Genomic DNA, 20,120 nt, shown 5'->3' with positions numbered 1-20,120 from the left:
GTGGGGGGGCTCCTCACATGCCTCTTCAGCCCTCTCACACCAAAATTGTGTGTGTCTGCCCTCCAGCCTAGTCCCTGGCTGGCTCCTGGGACCACTAAAGTCAGAAGGTCAAAGAGCTTCTGTCCCCCACAACAGACCACTGCTGGGGGCCCAGTTGGCTACAGAGCTTTTCGGGGAGCTGGTTAACAGTGTAGATACCTAGCTCTACCAAGGAGCATCTGACCCAGCAGCTTGGGCAGCCAGGTATGAGAGTCACTATTCAAGAGGAAGGAAACCGCTGGAAGAGTAATCTTACCTCCATTTGCACCCCCAATGATGATTTCCCTGAAATAACCTACTGTGAGAGACTTGGAGGGAGCCCCTGGGAAGTTGCTGCTCTGGTCCTGTATCGCCCTGGGAGTTCCTTTCCAGGTTCCCGGCCTGGGTGGGGCACCAGGCCCTGGCTGCAATCGGAGGTGCCACGTACAGCCCGAGAAGAAATGAATGAGGAGAAAAGGCCAGAAGGGAGCTACACTCTGGGCTTTGTCACTTCCAGGTTCTGGGTTTTGGCCTGTGCTGGGAACCACAGAAAAAGAAAGTGGAAAGGCAGATAAAAAGACCCTTCTTGATGAATTCTGGGAATATACTTAGGTAGAGAAGAGAGGCTGCCAGCTGCCGAGCTGACCCGTTCATGTCTGGAGTTCCCAAATGTGCTTAGTGCTCTGCCTGCACCACAGGATTGTCCCACGGGTCTGAATCACCTCCATTTTACAGGTGATGAGACAGAGATTCAAAGTTTTGACTTGACAAAGTGGCAGAGCCATGCTAAAGAGACTTCACCACCCCATTATGCTGGAGTTCAAGGCCCAAAGGGCCAAGATACCAAAGTTATTGACTTAAGTTAAAAAGATGGCCAAATCCAAAAATAAGGACATACATACTTAAAGAGAGCTCCTAATGGCCAAACCTGAACAAGCTGAGCATCAATAAATTCCCGTGAGTCCATATTGATATAAGTAAATAATTGACTAAAGAAATAAACACATGGGAAATAAGTAACAATTCCTGGATAGAATTCCAAATAATCTGTGTGGCTACTCCCCCCTTAAGAAGGTGGAGCTAACTTCCTACTCCTTATGTGTGGGCTGCACATAATGACTTTCTCCTAAGAGAACAGTATAGACAGGGGAAAATAGTCTCACTTTAGAGTGCAGACATCTGATGAATGTGACTGCAGTCAGGCAATCAAGGTCAACATCAACAATGACGTGAGTCCTGGGCCCTGGACACATGACATAAAAAGGGTGGTTTACACCTCTGTGTCTTCCTCACCAAAACCTATACCAGTCTAACCGTAAGAAAGACATGACACAAAGCCCAGTTGAAATCTGTTCTACAAAATCCCTGACCAGTCAATGTTATTACAAATAAAGCAAGTCTGAGAAACTGTCACAGCCACGAGGAGACTAAGGTGATATGACAACTAAATGTGAGATCCTGAAACAAAAAAAGTACATTAGGAAAAAACTAAGGACATCTGAATAAAGTATGGACTTTACTTAATAATCACGGATCAATATTGGTTTCTCCACTGTAATAAATATACCATACCAATACAAGACGTTAATAGGGAACATGGGGTATGGGAACTCTCAGTACCATCTTCACGATTTTCTGTCAATCTAAAACTGTTCTAGAAAAGAAAGTTTATTTAAATTAAAAAAAAAAAAAAGGCAAGCTATAGGACAGGACATCCTGCTCTGCTCACTGAGGTCCATCTGACCCTGGGCAGTCACCTAGCTTCCCAGGAGTCCATTCTAAAGGCAGGCTTGTCTTGATCCAGTGTCTGCTTGGATCAGTCCATTCACCACATGAGCAGAAAGAAAGAAGAGCCGGTGAGGCTGGGTTTGGCAGTGTCAGTCAGTACATCCCTGACTCCCTGCCCAGAGAGGAGGGACGGCCCCAAGCTATGTGCCTGCTGAACAGTGCAGCCTAACCTCCCACCCTCATTACCTCGTCTCACTCCCTGCTCCTCCCAAAAGTGAAAAGCCAGGCATTTGTAAAGCAGGCTGCTAAGGCATAGTTTAAAAATAATCAGCAAGAGCACATGTGACAAATCAGAAGCAAGAAGGTCTGGAAAAGTGTTCCTCAAACTTTGTTTTAAGACTGTTCCCATAAACACTGGGGGTCTGTGTTTTTATTCAGTCCTAACCTTCCCGATTAAACAGCCATAGAACCTAATTTTCTGATGAAGAAAAGATAAAACAGTTTTATCTTCACATAATTCAAACCAAAGAGCCCTTACAGCCTTTTGCCACTTCCAGATTTCACGCTGCGCTACTGATACAGAGGAGCCAAGTTCTAAGAGAACCCAGACCTGGATCTTCAGACAGGCCTGTAGGAGTCAGACACCAGGACACTTACTTTCTGAGGATGATGACCGCTCTGCGCTCCTTAATGTCCTGAGGCCGTATGCAGTGAGTGATTTCATCAGCAGCATATCCACTGAAAAGAAAGACGGGACATATGAGCATGGAGACTAGACAGACAACCCAAGTTCGTGTGTGTATGCGTGTGTGTGCGCGCGCGTGCATGCGTGTGTGTTGGGGGCGGGGATACAGAGAAATACTCCAGTCCAGGTCTTACAGCCACCCTCTGCCCCATTATTTGAGATGTTCAAGGATCTTCTGGAATGGAAAGAACAAGTGAAGCTCCAGAACACTACTACCCAGAAACTATGCAAGGAAGACCTGGGACGAGGCAAAGGAGGCCTTAAGGCAGAAAAGCAGAGATCTACCTGCACAGACTAGGAGCCCTTTTAAAAGGCCCTCCAAGAGGGTACACCTTCAGTCACTTTGGAGGCAGCTGGAGTGACTGAGGCCAGACCTGTGACAAGACCAGCATCTCCCTCCTGCGCTCCCTTTCCCCTACCTTGCAGCTTGCAGAGGAAGCCAAGGCCGACACTGACAGCACTGAGTCACTAGGGAGAACTAAGACTGCAATGTTCAAAGAGAGAATTTGTCTACTTGGAAAAAAGCTTTCAAAAACCTCCATTTGGGGGGCTGGGGAAAATCCAAAATCCTGAAGACAGCTGTGTTTGGGATATTTTAAGTATTTCCATCACAAATATCTATCTGTTTTCATCAAGTTACATGATTTGTAAAACTGCTCACAGACCACTGAATGTAGATGACTGTTCACAGCTAATGTCTTTCCAATTTGAAACTGGGGAAGCAAACTCAGCTTCCTGAGCCCCCTCATATACCCTAATTGGGAGCATGGTACCCAAGGGTCACCCCATCCCAAAGTTCCTCCACTGAGCTGAGGCCATTCTATATAGCCAGAAACACACTTTGCCACAGGCCTAAAATGGGGGGGGGTGAACACTTTCTCAGCCTTCACTTCCTGCTCGGGATTCCCTTGACCATCCCTGGACCACATATCTGCTTCTACATGGCTGCTAATCAGCTCCCTTCTCAAGGGACACATATTTAAAGACACATGCTTAACTATCAGGAAAACTGTAGGCAAGAACTAGATGCAAGAGCAAATAAAAAATAAGTCTGAGAGGGAAGCACCTCTGATTTGGAAATGTGATTTAAGGCTGTACTGGGGATAGAAAAAAAGAACCTCTGTTTAGGAATTTCCCCTCAGAGTTGCTCCTAGACCAGAGTTTTTCAGTTTTCTCTGTGAACATCAGTCACACAAGACTATGGACAAATGTCGACAGTCAGATCAATTTGGAAAACACTGAGGAGTTTAAAAAAGCATTAGTATGTTAAAAGATTTTAGAATAACTATAGCAAATGAATCTACTGATCTTAAATGAGCATGGACCAAAGACTTTCTCTTAAATAACACCTATTAATATCTGTAGGCCACAGTGAGAAATGCCACACAGGGACTGAGGAGTTGAAGAGACCTGGGTTTGAACTTGAGCTTTGTCACCTACTAGCTTTGTGACCTTAGGCAAGTCATTTGCTAGGCCTAAACCTCAGTTTCTTCATCTGTAATATGGACAACAGTAGGTTCTTTGGCATTCGTTTTGTTATGCTTTATAACTTGGGTATTCTTTTATGGCCATTGATGATTATAAAATTTTAAAAGGGGGAAACTGCCTCCTCCCTTCCAGGCAGAATTAGTTATATGATAGCATGTTTGGCACCCCTGAGGGGCAGTGGGAGTCCTCCCTGCAGGGGGCTGTGTGAAAATTAAGTTAGATAATGCAGGGTGCCTGGTACCCCTCACTCATTTACTAAACACCTGACCCAAGCCAGAGGGCCCTGGACCACCCTGAGGCAAGCCAGAGCCTTGGGTTCCACACTTGCCCAAGGGATGTGATCCAGGCTCCTCCTGCAGGGATCTGCAGAGGCCTAATGGGCCCTATTCCCAGAGTTAGGAGCTCTAGGTCTCCTATGCCCTTGTCATTCCACGTTGAGAAGTCAGGTCTGGGCTGCAAGACAGTCCCATATAAACGCAGGACTTCCTCAAAGAGCTATGTCCAATTCCCCAAAGGCACTCCAAGGCACATTTCTCAGGCCTGGGTCTGCAGTGCTGGATACAGGTAATCTTCCCTACTGTTAACAAGTGTTATCAATTTGTTTGACTTGACTACCAAGGGCCGTGACTTCCCATCTCAAACAAGGAACCTCTTCCTGTAACCAAGTTCTGGAGCAAACCCAGCTGTTTATCAAATCTTAACTGTCCCCACCCCCAAAGGGCTAGGCTCCTACCAGAGCCCAGGCCTCAGAACTAGGAAGGAGGTTGGGCTGCAGGAGCCCACAGAAATGACCCTGGCACTGACCCCACCTGAAGTGTTCATTAGCACTGGTCTTTTATAACTTCCTGGCAGCTGTGACATAGCCTACTGACCCCTCCTCAGAGTATCAGGCTCCTCTGGGAGCGGCAATCTCAATGTCCTGACCAAGGGACACTCTTCTGGCCAAACTTCAGCAGATAGTGCCCAGCAGAGGGTTATTTACTGCTAAGGAACCTACTTCCTACAAGAGAAACTCAAAGTCCCAGTCAGCCAGCTTGAAACTTAATATGCCCTAGGTCCAGCCTTACCTCTAGCATGATGAAAAGTTCTAGTGCTTTCTGCTCGTTTGTTTTCACAGGGAAAGGAAAGGAGTAAATACCTTGTGCTGGTCAGCCTGCCTGGGCTGAGCACCCTTGACTCCCCCCACCCCATGCAGCAGTGACTAGCATACCGCAAGCATTAAGGCTGACACAACCTGACTCTGTCATCCACTAGCTCTGTGCCTTAGACTCTTGAGTCTCCTCCCCTGGGAAGCTTTCCTCAATTCCCGGGGCTGGATTTCCCCCACAATGCCCACCCACGTCTCTCTACTACTACATTTGGCCTTGTGGAAATTGTCTTCCCTGCAAGACAAAGCTCTGCAAAGTTCTTACTCATCTCTGCATACAGTAGACACAACGAAATGTGTGTGGAGCTCAACTGTTCTACTGTTTTGAAGCCTGTTTCTACATCTGTAAAACGGAAATCATGGCAAGCCATTCCTCAGAGATTTAGGTACAAGTTAAATGAGGAAATCTGAAAAACTCAATAAAGGACTGTACATCTTTCTTCTAGGGGACAGTCTTGGAGACTGAGTTGTTAAGGCACATTTCCAAGATGGCCACCATTTCCCATCTACTCTGTGCCCTACCTGGCACAGGATAGAATCAGAGATGGAAGGACTGGCCAAGATATCAGCCTGTGAGAGCCTCCCTCCAGCTGGGGCTACCTGCTCTGGGCAGCCCCATAAGCCTGCCTCACCAGTGATAGGCCTGCACTACTGAGAAGCTTAGGCTTTTGGAGGCAGCAGGTCAACCACCTGTACACAGGGGTGCAACTACGAGCTCAGGTTCAAGTTATAACCAGACCCAACCTCCAAGACATATGGCCTAACTTTTTTTTTTTAAGCTGAGCCATCCTGCCACCGGTTGGTAGCTCAGCGGCAGCTCAGCTCAGGCCGTGAATCAAACCGGGGACCCTGTTGCTCAGGGCTCAAACTCTTTGAGCGAGCTCTTAACCAACTGAGCCATTCGGCCGGCCTTGTGGCCTAACTTTTAAGAAGTCCTGGGGCTTTCTGAATCCAGAAGAAACAAGGTAAACCTGTTCCGAGTCCCAATTCTGTACACAGCAAGGTACAGATAGAGGGTAGCTGAGTACAGAAGGCAACTCATCTCCAGAGACACTTTACCTAAACTTCAAGCATTCAGTAGTGTGAAAGAGATTCAATCTTCAATAACAACTATATGGTATGAAGAGCCCCATTTTGCAGAGGAAAACTCTAAGGTCCATAGAGATTACGTAACTTATCCAAGGTCAAACAGCTGAAGTGGTGACACTGGCACTTCAATCAAACTCTTGGGTTTCGGTGTCTGTACTACACTGGTTTTTGTTTTTTGGTTTTGGGTGGGGGAGTAGGTAATAGGGGGTAGGAAGAAAAGCCCATCTGTGTTTCCTGGTGACAAGGTCCAATCTGTCCTGGGAGCCTCACCAGCCTCAGCAAAGGACACACACAAAGCAACATGGAAGAAGTCTGCAAAGATGAGCCCAGGCCCCCAGAGAGCAAGCACCATACCTCAGTAATGGCTGCACACCAACTGCCCAGCCAGAAACGGCCTCCCTAATTATTTTCTGCTTGCTCTGAGCTTTGATTAAGACCATGGCTCACCTGCTTGCTTCCTTTCCTTTGTTGCCCTCTACCTTCTTGTCAGGTCTGGCAGAACCAAGGTCAGCCAGCCCCCAAGGCCCAGGGCTGCTCCTGAAAATGCACATCCCTGACTTCATCCTCCAGTTCCTCCGCCTCCCATGGAATCAGAAGATTCCACAAGGAGATGTGGCCCAGACCTATCTGCCCTACTTTCCCAACTATTTTAAGCCAAGCTAAATTTTGCTTTCAAACAGCTAAAGATCAGCCCTTAGCCCAGAACCAACAGGGGTGCCCACTCCACCCAATATCTACTGTTAACTAGGAGCCACAGGCTGAGCTCACCTCTGCGTATCCCATGGCTGGGCCACACAGAAATTTCCAGACAGGTGTCTAAGGCCTGGGTCTCAGTATGTGGCCACCACAACCACAGACCATTCAGCAATGATTAAAAGTAGCAGCAAGTAAGTAATTAGCCTTCAGGTAATTACTCTCATTAATCCAGTTGAAATCTGTTTTAATCTGCCCATTCACCCCACAGGGAAGGAACAGAAGGAATGCGGGATGAACTGATATGAAGAGGTGGTAAAATATATTTCTTTTCCTAGAAAACAGCAGTAACAGGGGATCCAACCAGGCCCCAGATGGAAGGTGACCAAGGAGTCTGAAGCGCTTCCAAAAGGGTCTGTGAGGCCTTGCTCTAAATGCACACGCTTGGGGGGCCAGCCAAGTGGTGCATTGATTGGTTAAGAACTGGCTTGGGACGCCAGAGGTCCTCGGTTCGGATCCCACATATGAGGGCCAATGACAATGCCCTCTACAGCTAAGATGCTGAACAACAGCTCAACCTGGAGCTGGGCTGTGGTGAGGCGACGGCATAGGCTGCAGCCCCTGCTGCAGTGGGCTGCCATAAGCTACCATGTGTAGCCAGCTGCCAGCAGCCAGCGTGAACGGCCAGCAGCCACCATGAGCGGCCGTCCAGAGGCCGGCGACTGATCTGCCTCGCCCGGGAAGAGCGCAATGATGGTGCCAACTTGGGCCAGTGAAGCAACATCCTCCACAACTAGACTAAAGAACAAAAGGACAGCAACTTGTCTGTTCCCCTTCCCCAATTCCCCAATAAAATCTTAAAAAAAAATTAATAAATGCACACGTTTGGACACTGCTGAGTCAATGTGTGCCACACACTAACATCCATGCTGACAACCATTAAATAAAATATTGTATTCCTGCCATGTTGCCTTGGACGGGGACAGACACCACTGCCACTGACAACTGAAGTCTGAGTCAGATGAGAATTACTAGAGCCCTTCCCTATCTGCAGAGAACCACTCTTCATCAACTGCTCCCTTCCAAACTGCAGCCTTACATTACAGCTCCTCACCTCTGGGCTGGGGTACATGTTAGGAAATGAACAAAAGGAGTACCTCTTACCAGCTTGGGGAAGAGCCCAAGCAGGGTTTGAAGAGAACCACTACTAACAGGCAGGTGTTCATTCACCTGCACACCAAGTAAGCCGAGTGCTAAATTAGCAGGTGCCTAAGATTTAAATTAGTGGGGCTGTTCAGAACCCTGGAGCAGTGGCTCTCGACTAGGAATGATTTTGCTCCCCAATGGACATCTGGCAATGTCTGAAGACTTGTGGTTGTCACAGGAGGTATTACTGGCATCTAATGCATAGAGACCAGGGATATTTCAAAACATTCTCCAATCCACAGGACAGCCCTCATATAACAAAGAATTAGCCAACCCAAAATGTCCACAGTAAGGCTGTTGAGAAGCTGTGATCTAGAGCTTTACCAAGGCAGGCCTCACCGAAATCTCTACTTCAGGTCCAGATTGGATGTGAGTACTAATAATGAACTTCATCTGCCTCAAGTCAGCATTTACCCGCCCCCCACCCCCCTGCCTATGGCTATTCCCTGCTACTGCTGCCAAAGCCTGCTTTGCTTGGCTAACTCCTAGTTACCCTTCAAGTTCCAGCTTACTTCCTCCCCAAAACTTCCAACATTCCAGATTGGGTTAAGACATCCCCCCTCGAGGTACTCCTGCAGTTACCTGCCTGGGCTGTAACTGTCTGTGGCCTCCACTGGGCTATGAATTCCATGAAGGGAAGAGCCATGTTTTAGGCTCCACCACAAAGAGAGAGCAGGGAATCATTAAATGGTTGTGCATGAAAGCAAGCATCCACCCTGTGCCAGGTCCTATATCATACACCAAATCACATTTAATTCTAATAGGCTTTGAAAGTTGGCATCACCCCCACTTTACAGATGGGAAAGCGAGCTCAGAGAACACCCACGAGATCCCAGAGAAAAAGAGGATTCAAAGCCTGGGGCGGCACTTTTCAGGACATGGCTGAGCCTCCCACACTAATTCCACAGCCAATTCAGAATGCAGGAGGGGTTGGAAGGGACTAGGAAAGCTTTAGGACTTTTCTAAGGAAAAGATGAAGAGAATTTTCCTGATGATGCAATCCTGCTGCTGATCACTAACAGACCTGCATTTTAAGAAACTGAAACTTCTGCTCTTCAACACAGGGGTAGTGGGAGTCTCAAAGTCATAAGCTGCCTCTTGTGATCTCCCCATTACATCTGACTACTGTCAGACCTCCCAACAACAACCCCGAGGGCCTGTGACTAGGTGGAAAATTAACATCCCATTAAGAGGCCAAATGGCCCAGTGTGAGGTCCTTTCAGCATCTAGCACCCTTCAACAAAGTCAAGACACCAAGCTGTTTTCCACAGCAAGCCACTTGGGAGGGTCTGCCCTAGAAATCCCATGTTGAAGGACTGTGCTAACACATCAACCTAGGATCACCAGGTATAGGTCTGAGGAGAAGCTCCAAAGCCCAAAAGACAAAGGAACAAGTGATGCATAAGGAAGCCAAAGTAATGCTTCTGCTGCCACTGACTTCCCAAACTTCCCCATCAGGAGACCTTGAATTTCTGCTGCCATCCCCAGATATGAAAGCAGCCAACAGGGGCTGGATTTTAACAGTGTGCTTGCACTGGATTTCTCGCCCAACCACAACTCTGTTCAATTCCAGGGAAGTCACTCCCCCTCTTAGGAATGGGGAACGTCTATCAATTAAATATGCTCAGGGGTCTTCCTCTGTGAGTATTTTCTCTTTTAGGGAACGCATGAACACTTTCTCTTGTTAAGGAAACCATGAGTGGCAGAGTTGGAAACACTTTAAAATGATAAATTCAACTCTTTAAAAAAAATTTTTTTAAACCCACATAGATTTGAAAATGGAAACCAAGAATAAAAATGTGACTTGCTAAAAAACACAAAGGGAGAAGAGACTCCTAAAATCTTAGCCTTCTGGAAAAATGCTTTTAGATTCTCAGCCAGGTCCCTGATCATGTCAAGCCTACCCTCCCAATACAGAATTCTAGAGCCCTCCCTTTCCTTTCCCCTCACCACCCCCACAAAACAGAAGAATGGGTCAGAGCTGTAAAGCGCAGGCTCCTATTGGCTGCTACCTCCTGGGTCAGGGTGGGCAGCTAAAGCAGCAGGGCCGTCCCCTCCTCCCAGGTGGGTTACCTGAGCACAGTCACACTCCCCCTGCGCACTGGCAGGGAAAGCACAGGTTCCGACACCCGGATAGGCTTGAACTGGAACTTGCAGCCGAAGCAGAGCGCGGAATCGCTAAAGAAGGACACAGACACGATGGGTCGCTCAAAGATGTGGATGGGGTCCACGTGGGACACGATGCAGCCGCCGGGCTGGTAGTCGTTGATTACCGCACTATTGACGAAGCCCTCGGGGATGACGCGGTGCTCCACCAGCTTCTGGATCACAAGCTGGTGCACCCACTCGGGGATCTCGTCCACGTCGCCCGGTGGGTACAGGCGCTCCTGGCCGGGCCCGCGCTTCTGAAGCTGGGCGCCGTACGTGTAGCCCTCGCCGAAGAAGTACTTGTTGCGCAGTGGAGCCCGGTCCACCGTGTGCTCGTTGTACAGACCCTTCTCGGCGCGGGACACCACCTCGTCGATGCGGGCCTCGATCTTGGCGCACTCGTCCTGGCTAAAGAGGCGCATCTGGCGGATGCCGCTCTTCACCTTGCGCGCCTCCTCCTCCTTCTGCAGCTGCTGCTCCTCGTAGTCGCTGCGCTCCGGGTCCGAATCTTCCTGGTACTTGCGCTTGGTCCCGGGCATCGGGTAAGGCTCGGCGGCGGCGGCGGCCGCGGCGGCGGCGGCCACAGCGGCGGCCGCCTTATAGTTGTCCCGGGACGTCATGGACTTAAGCTTTTCACGCAGGTCCGTGTAACCGCTGGCGGCCGCCATGGCCCCGCGACGCTGTTCTAGGGTCCTCCGGGGCGGGCAGGGCGGCCGGGCATGGCTCTCGGGGGACGTGCCCTGGGGCCCCCGGAGAAAAGAAAGTCCTCAACGCAAGGCCCCCATGCGAGGCCGGGGGTCTGGTGGAGGGAGTCGAGGAGCTAGGCAAAGGATCGAACCTCAGGGGCAGCGGGTCATGCAGCGGTGGCGGCAACGGGGCTTTCTCCTCCTCCACCTTCTCCACGTCCCAGGGGGCAAGGGCACCGGCAGCGCCTCATACCGCGGAGGGCCGCTGCGGAGGATCCGCCTGACACCCGGCCAGACCCCCGGATGCCCGGCCCGACCCGCACTTTAAAGCGCTCCTCACGACGTCACGCGCCGCCCGCCCGACGTCCGCCAGCGCCGCTCCTCAGCGGGCTCCTCGGCGCGCACGCGCAGTGCTGCCGGTCACCGCGGCTCCGCGCGCAGCGGGCATGCGCGTGCGTGCGGGCCGGGAGAGCAGAGATGCCGGCGCAAGCGCAGACCGTAGCCGCTCGTCGTCCGCTGCCCCTCCCCCACTCGTGAAGGGCTCCGAGGGAAAGCCCACAAATAGCAACCTGCCTCCACACCACGGCACCTCCGTGACCAAGGGGTCCCTCCACAGGAGTGCGCTCACACTGCCAACGCTGTCGCTATGTTACGTCACAGCATAGTCCGACCACCGTAAACGCCTCAGCCCACAGCGCGCAATCACCGGGGAACCGCCACAACCAAGTCTGCTCCGTTACCGTCCCCTTTGGCGCTTTCACTTCTTTCATTGGGCCACCGGCCACGCGCTGGGCGGGCCCAGACAGAAGTTGCCGGAAGTTGGTTGGTAATTATGCCTGTCAATCAGGCGGTTGCCTTGGCTACTGTGTCCGTCACTTAATTAGCGGCGGGAGGGTGGCGAGGACCCTTGAAGGGTGAATGGGTGGCCAAGTAAGTGCCTGAATGTAGAATCCACCGGAAGAAAGCCCTCAGACAAATAAAGAAACTTTTGAAATTGGGAGGCCGAGAGCGCTGCGTCCCAGCTCTAAACCCCGACGGCGACGTTCACAGAACCTGGACGCATTGAGGGGGCATCTCCCTGCTCACCTTTCCCCCACCCCGCCGCCGCCGCCGCCGCCGCCGCCGCCGCCGCCCGGAGCGGACGTTCCAAGAGTCACGTGCGTGTGGCGGCGGGCGCATGCTCAGCCGCCAGACGCGCCGGGTTTGTTGTAGCTTTTCCTTGGAGCTAGAGGTGGGTATCGAGCACCTCTTCTGGGAACGAGAGAAGATAACTCAAGGGGATAAGTAGGATCACAGATAAAGCAAAACTATAGCTAACTACTAGAGACAACTGAAGAGTTTTGAAGCAATGCGGCTGGACGGGATGCTCGGCGTGAATAGAGGCGTGGCGATTCGGGGTGCACAGAGGCGGGTCCACAGATAGGGGTTTCTGCTCAGCCTCCCAGGATAAAGTTCATCTGCTTTGCTTGGCGTTCAAGGCCTTTGTTGAAGACCTTTCCTACCCTTTTCCGTGAACACTGAGCCCCAGCCTCGCGTTGACATTGCCAGATCTACATATATTATCGCCTGTCACACCTCCTGGCCTTTACCCAAACTGTTTCTTCCACCTGGAATACCGGTTCCCTTCCACCCATCTTCATTTTGATTTTTTGAGACTCAGCTCACTTCTTTCTAGCAACCTTCCCAGATTCTCACTGAAATGAAATGCATCTTAGGTTTCACGATCTGGCCTCTGCGTCTGCATTCAGAATCTACTCCCTGGCCATTGCTCCCTGCCGGTGTGTCTCTGCGCCCTCTCCACCGCCCCCTTTTCTCCCCCCGCAGCTTGTCAGGGCATGAGCACTGGACTCTAGAATCTGACAGACATGGGAATGAATCTTGACCTCCTGACAGACTGTATGGCTGTTAACAATCCTGGGCAAGTGACTTCCCCTTTCTGACCCTCAGTCTTCTGGTCTGTAAAGTGGGAACAATATTTGTGTCCACTTAACATGGTAGATGAGAGGATGGAATGAAGTCACATATGTTAAGCACAGCGGATTGCTGACCTGGAGTCTGGGCTTCAGTTTCTGCATCTGTAAACTGAGGGTCCTGTCAGTCCCATTTGGAAGGTGGGGTTGTTGTGTAATGACTTGGCAAGGCCACGCAGCAGGGTCTGTAGGATGGGGAATCCTGGACACTTGGGACCCTGGGCACTGTCCTCAAGCTCCCTGTCAGGTCGCCCTCCCCAGAAGCAGCCAGTGCAGGGGGAAAATGGGACAGGCATGAAGCTTTTAGTAAATTTGGCTCTTGCCTTTTTTTGACACAGCCTAGTGGGATGCTGCTGCTGCTGGTGGTGGTGGTGGTAGGAAGGCAGCCGCAGGTAGTGAGAAGGTGGCCAGTGAGCAATGCAGCCTATGCTCCGGCCCCAGTCCTTCCTGGGCCATACTATGTGAACACCTAGGCAGGGTCCCTTTGTCTGCATAATGGGAAGTTTGGCTGGAAGGGCTCAGGCCCTTCAGAAGCCTGGAGCCCACCTCTATACTGCCCTCCAACAAGGGGGCATTGGACTCTGCTCACACACCTGCTTGGCAGGGAGCTCTGCTACCTCAGCCATCAGAAAGTCCTCTCAGAGACTCCCCAGTGGAGCCCATCTCTGCTCACGCAGGCACAAATGTGAACCACCTCTTCTCTAGATCTCAACAGCCCCTCCCATCCCAGACACCCCCATTGGAAGCCTCCACGTCCTCCTGCCTGCCTGCCTGCCTGCCTAATCTGGAGCCAGGGCCCTCCCCTCTCTGAGCCTCCGTGAGAGACAGCACAGACTCAAGCCAGCTGCCTACACTGAATCTTGGCTAGGCCACTTAGTGGTTATTTGCCTCACTTCTGTGGGCCTCAGTTTCCCCATATAACAAAATGGCAATAATAGTACCCACCTTGTTGGGGTATTTTGAGGATTAAATGGGTTAGTACATGTACAGTGCCTGTTGTTGTAAAGTAAATTTTGATAAGAATTAGCTTTCTTTAAAAGAAGTCTTCCCCACCCCAAACATCCATTTGAATCCTCTGTGGGATGTAATGATGACCACTTGGAAAGCGCTTGCCCTAAAGCTGTCAATGCTTCCAGTTTACACAGAAGGAAGCAGAGGCTGGGAGGGCAAGCAACTTGCAAAAGGCCACACATCTAATCAGCATACAGATGTGGAATTTGTACACAGGACTTACTGGCTCCACAGCCTGGCCTTTCACTACCAAGCCAAGATTTTCTGAAGATTCTTATGGGTCCTGGGCAGGAGGAGGCACCCTTGGGCAGCGGGAGACCTGGGGTATGTGGACACTGGAACCTGGCCAAGTCCCATACAGAGGCAGCAGTGAGGTCCTTCCAGTTACTTTTCAGCATGCAAATTGGTGCATCCTGTTATACCCATCTGGGATCGTGAGCCTTTACCAGTTGACTATCTCAGGCTCCCATGCCACCCAGATATTTCTCCCATGGGGTTAGAACATGGGGTTCTCACCCCATGCTAGGCTGGAAACCCTGGGGCTTGGTCCCCTCTGCTCTGGATCTCCCCACATATACCTGCAGTTCTTTCTGGGCCTTGGCCCAGGTAGGGGGCCCAGTGTGGTACCCCTAGGGTGTCTGGAGACAAGGCAGGGTCTGGCTCTCCTGCCACCCCTCTTTCTACTCTGCCTCATGGGGATTATTACCACCTCTTATGAGGGCTCAACTCACTGATGCCACCAAAGTCACCAGAATGGCTATTAAAACATGAGCCTTATGCCTTAAGGACCAGGTCCACTTCTCTGGTTTCCCACAAAGCACCCCAAAACTGAGACCTCAGTCACTTATCCAGTTCACAGTTCTGCAGTCTGGCCAAGGTTCAGCCAGAAGGCTCTTGTTAGTTCCATGTGCATCAGCTGGGACGGCTCAGTCTAGAAGATTCACTTTGAAGTGGCCTCACTCACATGCCTACTCATATTCTGAAACCCAGAAGGGATCTCACCTCTCACTTGGGCAGAGCTACTGCAGTAAGTGTAGCTCTTTGCAGCTCTTTCCCCATATCCCTCACCTCCAAAATCAGTTAATGCATTGGACTCCTCATCTCAGGGCTTCTTCTGGGGGAAGCCAACCTGAGGCAGTGGTAAAGATGGAATCTGTGGCATCTCTTCCCTTCCTGTCTCAGCACAGTCTGATTGAGCCCCCAGTCCTGCCCATTGGACCTCCTAAATCGCTCCCAAGTTAACTCCTCCCCACCTTGTCACCACCACCAGTGTCCCCGCCAGTTTCCCAGCTGATGCCTCAGCCTCCTCTCTGGTCGCCCTGCTTCCTACAAGCACTCTGTTTGGGGGTCAGAATGACCTATTCAAAGTACAATCTGAGCAGATTGTCCCTCTTCCACTGAAAAACCTTTGAAGGCTCTTCATGGCCCTTGGGATGAAATCCTAAATCTGTAGTGCAACCTGCAAAGCCTTACCCAACTCACCTCTGCCAGCCTCTTCAGTCTCAAGTCCTTGCATTAGTCGCATCCACTCCAGGGTTCCTGCATGCTGTTTTCCTCCCCTCATCACCCAGCTAATTCCCACTTACAGATTTATACCTTAACTGTGAGCAACTCCCAGTGACTGGCAGTGGCCAGCACACAGTAGGTGCTTAATAGGTATTGAATAAGTAAATATTTTCTCTGACACCAGGGTTCCAGCCAATTACACCCCCACATATCTATCTAGATTTCCTCTCCCAAGCCTAGTGCTCCAACTCCCCCACATCTTCCCCCAAAGCACCAGCACTTTCCATCAACATTCATTCATTTATTCATGTGACAAATATTTTTTGAGCGCCTACTTTGTGTTAGGCATTGTCCTAGGCTCTGGTGGATATAGTAAGGAACAAACATCCTCCCCTCCATCTCTTCCTAACAAACTCCTACTCATCCTTCGAAACCCAACCACAAAGTGCTATTCTCTGGGAAGCTCTTCCCCAGTCTTCTCCTGCCCCAGCCCCTAACATGAAACTTCTTTCTCCCTCCACTATACCACTTTTGAACCTGATGTGGGCCATCCAGTGATAGGGGCCTGTGGTTGGGGCCACCCAAACAGTGCGGAGTATGGGGAGAGATCTGCAGACAGAGGTAAGGACAGATGTCTCTTCTGGAAGCTCTTGTTCATGGGCAGTGAGTCAGGAGGCACAACTAGGCTTTCAACTCCTGCCTCCTCCGTCAGACTTGTTTTCCAGCCACTCAGCAACTCCATGGAGGAATGGTGGCTGCCAGGCACACCTTTTATTTGCACAGAAATAACCAAGGTTCATGAATCCAAGCTGAGCAGCAGTCCGGGGGGAGGGGAGGGGGAAGGCACTCAAGGAGGACGTGAGGGGCTGGGATGTGGAACAGATTTGAACATCAGCCCAGGTTATACCAAAAGCAAAGTCTAGCTCATCCAGGCAACTGATATGGGGCTTCTTTGCCACAGGTGGGAGTCAGGCAGGTCCCACATCATGCACGTGGCAGGAGGCCCCACGAGCCAGCCTTTGGAAGTTCCTCCTGCTCTCTGACCCAAGATTACATTCTGTGATTCTGGCCAAACTGGATGGGTCTTCTAGGGTTCCTAGGGACTTGGGTCACACCTCCTACCACCTCTTGGTCTCCCTCAAGGTTCTGGCCCCTTACAGGGATCACTGGCCCAGAGAAGTCGAGTAACTCCCCTGGGCCACACAGCAAGCCTTCTGGCAGAGAGCAGCTTCAGGGCTGGGGGCTGGGTCAAAGCAGCGTTATCTCACTGGGGGGCAGTGTAAGCCGCTTCTCCCGGGCACTGAGCAGGTTCTCCACGTGCACAGCCACCACACGACACAGCTCCAGGCCCTGCAGGAGAGACAGTGAGAGTCTGTGCTCCCACAACACTTCCCCAACTCTCACCTTGGGGTAAGATGTAGATGGGACAGAGGCAGAGTCCAGGCTAGCCTCCCCACCTTTCCCAGGACCCTGGGAGGAGCGTAAGAAGCTGGAAGGAGGAATGCTAGGCTACAGGCTGGAAGGGGTAAGCAAGCAGGAGACAAAGATCAGCTGTTAGCTTTGCTGCATGTGAACTGTGACCTGGGGCCAGTGACTTTTACCCCTTTGAGCCTCAGTGGCCTCATTTATAGGATCTTAGTTTACCAGGGCCTGCCTCACAGGGCTCTGGTGAGGGTTCCATGAGATTTTGTTATGTGTGAATCCTTTAGATCTTAAAAATATTAGTCCAGTTGGGCTGGCCGAGTGGCGCGATGGTTAAGAACTGGCTTGGGATGCCAGAGGACCCCAGTTCGGATCCCACATATGAGGGCCAGTGACACTGCCCTCCACAGCTAAGATGCTGAACAACAGCTCAACCTGGAGCTGGGCTGCCATGAGTCGCCGGTGACGGCGTAGGCTGCAGCCCCTGCTGCAGTGGGTTGCCATGGGCTACCGTGTGTAGCCAGCAGCCAGCGTGAGCGGCCAGCAGCCGCAGTGAGCGGCCGTCCAGAAGCCGGCGACTGATCTGCCTCGCCCGGGAAGAGCGCAATGATGGTGCCAACTTGGGCCAGTGAAGCAACGTCCTCCACAACTAGACTGAAGAACAAAATGACAGCAACTTGTCTGTTCCCCTTCTCCCAATTCCCTAGCACTGTTCCCATCCCCCCAATTCCCCAATAAAAATCTTAAAAAATATATATATATATATATATTAGTTCAGTCAATAAATGGTAACAATTTCTAACTATGTGTTGCCATGGTTACCACCTGGCACCCACAGCCTCAGGGCTCCCAACTGGCACAGGGAGGCAGCAAAGAACTGTGGAAAATCCATCTGTGAGTGTGGTTCTCAGACCACAGCCAATCAGAACCCCCGGGAATATCCTGAGGGCCAGGAGGAACTGCTCAGAGAGAGGGTAGAAATAACAAGGACAGCACTTGCTAAGCGGCAACTGTGGGCCTGGCATTGTCCCGAGAGCTTCCTTTGTCCTACCCCTGCTAGTGCCCACAGTGTTGTTATGAGGCAGATGGTCCTAGATCCCACTCCACAGGTGAGGTAACTGAGGCCAGAGCCATGAAGCCACTTGCCCCAGACCTCACAGCTGGTAGGTGGTGGGGACTTGAACCCAGGTAGCAGGAGGCCCAAGGCCACACTCTGAAGTGCTCTTTGCTGGGCTTAGCTGTGGCTGCCCCACCCTGGGGGCCACCTCAGCTAATGAGATCACAGAGTGCATGATGGTGGTTCTCCCCTCCAGCCAATCCTCCTACCCACATGCTGCAGTGCTCCAGGCCTCACTGGGATTACCGCCCCATTTGACAGGTGTGGAAGTGGGATTGCCTTGAGATCCTGTCACACAGCCTGGCAGAGGTAGGTGGGATAGTGACCCAGATCTGTTGGCGGCATTGCCGCTGCACTCAGATACCACTTCTTCCTGGAAGCCTTCCTGATTACCTCCCAGATAGCTCAAATACACCTTCTCAGCACTGATTATGGTTTATTGGAGAAATTCAAAGCAGACCATGTCATGGAGGGGTGGTTGTGGGCCTGGATCTTTAGGAAGGATGCGGTAGGCTGCCCCAGCCCCAATTCTGCCCCTTCTGTGAGCCTCAACCCTCTTTCCAGTGGGGCGAGAACTCTGGTCCTGCCCCACCCCCAGGGAGCTGTGATACTTGGACAGGAGCCTAGAGGTCAGCCACGCCTTTTTTTTTTTTTCTCTTCCCTCTCGCCAACCTCTATGGCTCTTAGTGCCCTCAGGACAAAAGCCCCAGATTCTTAGCCTGACATTCAAAGACCTTCAAGACCTCTCCTGCCCAGTTCCCCATCAAATTCTTCACTAGTCTGCAAACAACCTGGGCCCTTTCCCATGATCCCACAACCAAGGTGCTTCACTGGGAGACGCCCTAATCATCTGCAATTCTGTGCAGTGCTGGGTTAGCCCTTTCCCCTGCACTGGGCTGCATGCTCTCTGGGGCATGGCTAAGAGCTGACCTGTCTAGGAGCCAGGCCCAGGGAGGAGGCCTGTGAGTGGATAAGGGAGTGACGGCTGGGTGACAAGGCCTGGGGGCCAGGGCGGGACCCACCTGCTCCAGCTGTAGCTGCATGGTGCACTGGGCCGCCACATCCCCCAGTGTGATCTCCACATAGGGGTAGCTGGAGCTGGCTGTGGGCCGCTGGGTGCGCGTGGACTGGATCTCCTTGAGGGGGAACTTCACCATCAGCTCCTAGAGCGGAGGGGAGCAGACAGGCTTAGAGGTGAGACAGTCTCACTCACCCTTACCCCTCCCCTGCAGATCAGGTCAGTAGAATGCAGGACACTCCTGTTCGAGTACCAGTTTCTCAGTGACTTCCTGTGTGACCTCGAGCAAGTCATCGCTTTACCTCTCTGGACCTCACTTGTAAAACTGATTCAACGAATAATGATGTACACATCTACAGTGTGCCAGGCACTGTTCTAAATGTTTGAGACCCACGGCTGCTGTAGATGCCAGTGGTGCCCTGACCTTCACATCAAGGCTGCATCTTCACACCTGCACCTCTGTCTTAGCCCCAGGAACAAACTCGGAGCACATGCAGGGGAAACCAGAGCAGCGAGGGTTACTGCTGTGATGAACGTGGTGGCCAGACCCCAGCTCCATCCTCCCAGGCTAGGGAACATCTTCTGAAGGGTGTGTTCTATGCTGTCCCCCAGGGCTTCAGCTAGACTGAGCACCAGTTGCCACAGCGGGAACTTGTTTGGTAACACAACCTTCCCAAGGTCTTCCCAAGGTGTGTTAGACATCCCTTTCCGGTCTCACTTCCTCACTACAGTGTTTCCTAGAACCACCTCCAAATAAACCACTTGCCCTAAAGTCCTCATCTCAGGGTCTACTTCTGGAAGAAGAACTAAAAATGGGGGCCAACAGGTCCTATTAGTTATGGAGTTAATTGTGCCCCTTCCCCATCCATATGTTAAGTCCTAACCCCCCCACACCTCAGAATGTGACTGCATTTGGAGACTGGGCATTTAAGGAGGTGATGAAGTTAAAATGAGTGGGGAAGAGTGGGCCCTAATGCAATCTGACTGGTGTCCTCATGAGAAGAGGACATTCGGGGCCAGCTGAGTGGCATGTTGGTTAAGAGCTGGCTTGGGACGCCAGAGGGCTCCGGTTCGGATCCCACATATGAGGGCCAGTGACACTGCCCTCTACAGCTAAGATGCTGAACA

The 20,120-nt window shown here is 51.5% G+C and overlaps 2 protein-coding genes across 2 annotated transcripts in view; both read right to left on the bottom strand.

Annotated features, from left to right (window-relative positions):
• The window catches only part of ALKBH5 (alkB homolog 5, RNA demethylase), a 23,081-nt gene extending 11,003 nt beyond the window's left edge, over positions 1 to 12,078 (bottom strand). Inside the window, exons 1-2 of the mRNA XM_019656728.1 lie at positions 10,188 to 12,078; positions 2,404 to 2,484 (exon numbers count right to left, since the gene is read on the bottom strand). Coding sequence (XP_019512273.1) covers positions 2,404 to 2,484; positions 10,188 to 10,930 — 824 coding nt within the window. The 5' untranslated portion in view covers positions 10,931 to 12,078. The remainder of the gene's footprint in view (positions 1 to 2,403; positions 2,485 to 10,187) is intronic.
• Positions 12,079 to 15,806: 3,728 nt separating this feature from the next.
• MYO15A (myosin XVA) overlaps positions 15,807 to 20,120 on the bottom strand; it is a 54,614-nt gene continuing 50,300 nt past the window's right edge. Inside the window, exons 63-64 of the mRNA XM_019656633.1 lie at positions 18,997 to 19,137; positions 15,807 to 16,785 (exon numbers count right to left, since the gene is read on the bottom strand). Coding sequence (XP_019512178.1) covers positions 16,684 to 16,785; positions 18,997 to 19,137 — 243 coding nt within the window. The 3' untranslated portion in view covers positions 15,807 to 16,683. The remainder of the gene's footprint in view (positions 16,786 to 18,996; positions 19,138 to 20,120) is intronic.

This window comes from Hipposideros armiger, unplaced genomic scaffold (assembly GCF_001890085.2).
Source record: "Hipposideros armiger isolate ML-2016 unplaced genomic scaffold, ASM189008v1 scaffold_264, whole genome shotgun sequence".
Taxonomy (NCBI): Eukaryota; Metazoa; Chordata; class Mammalia; order Chiroptera; family Hipposideridae; genus Hipposideros; species Hipposideros armiger.
This window is presented reverse-complemented; position numbering and strand designations above follow the sequence as displayed.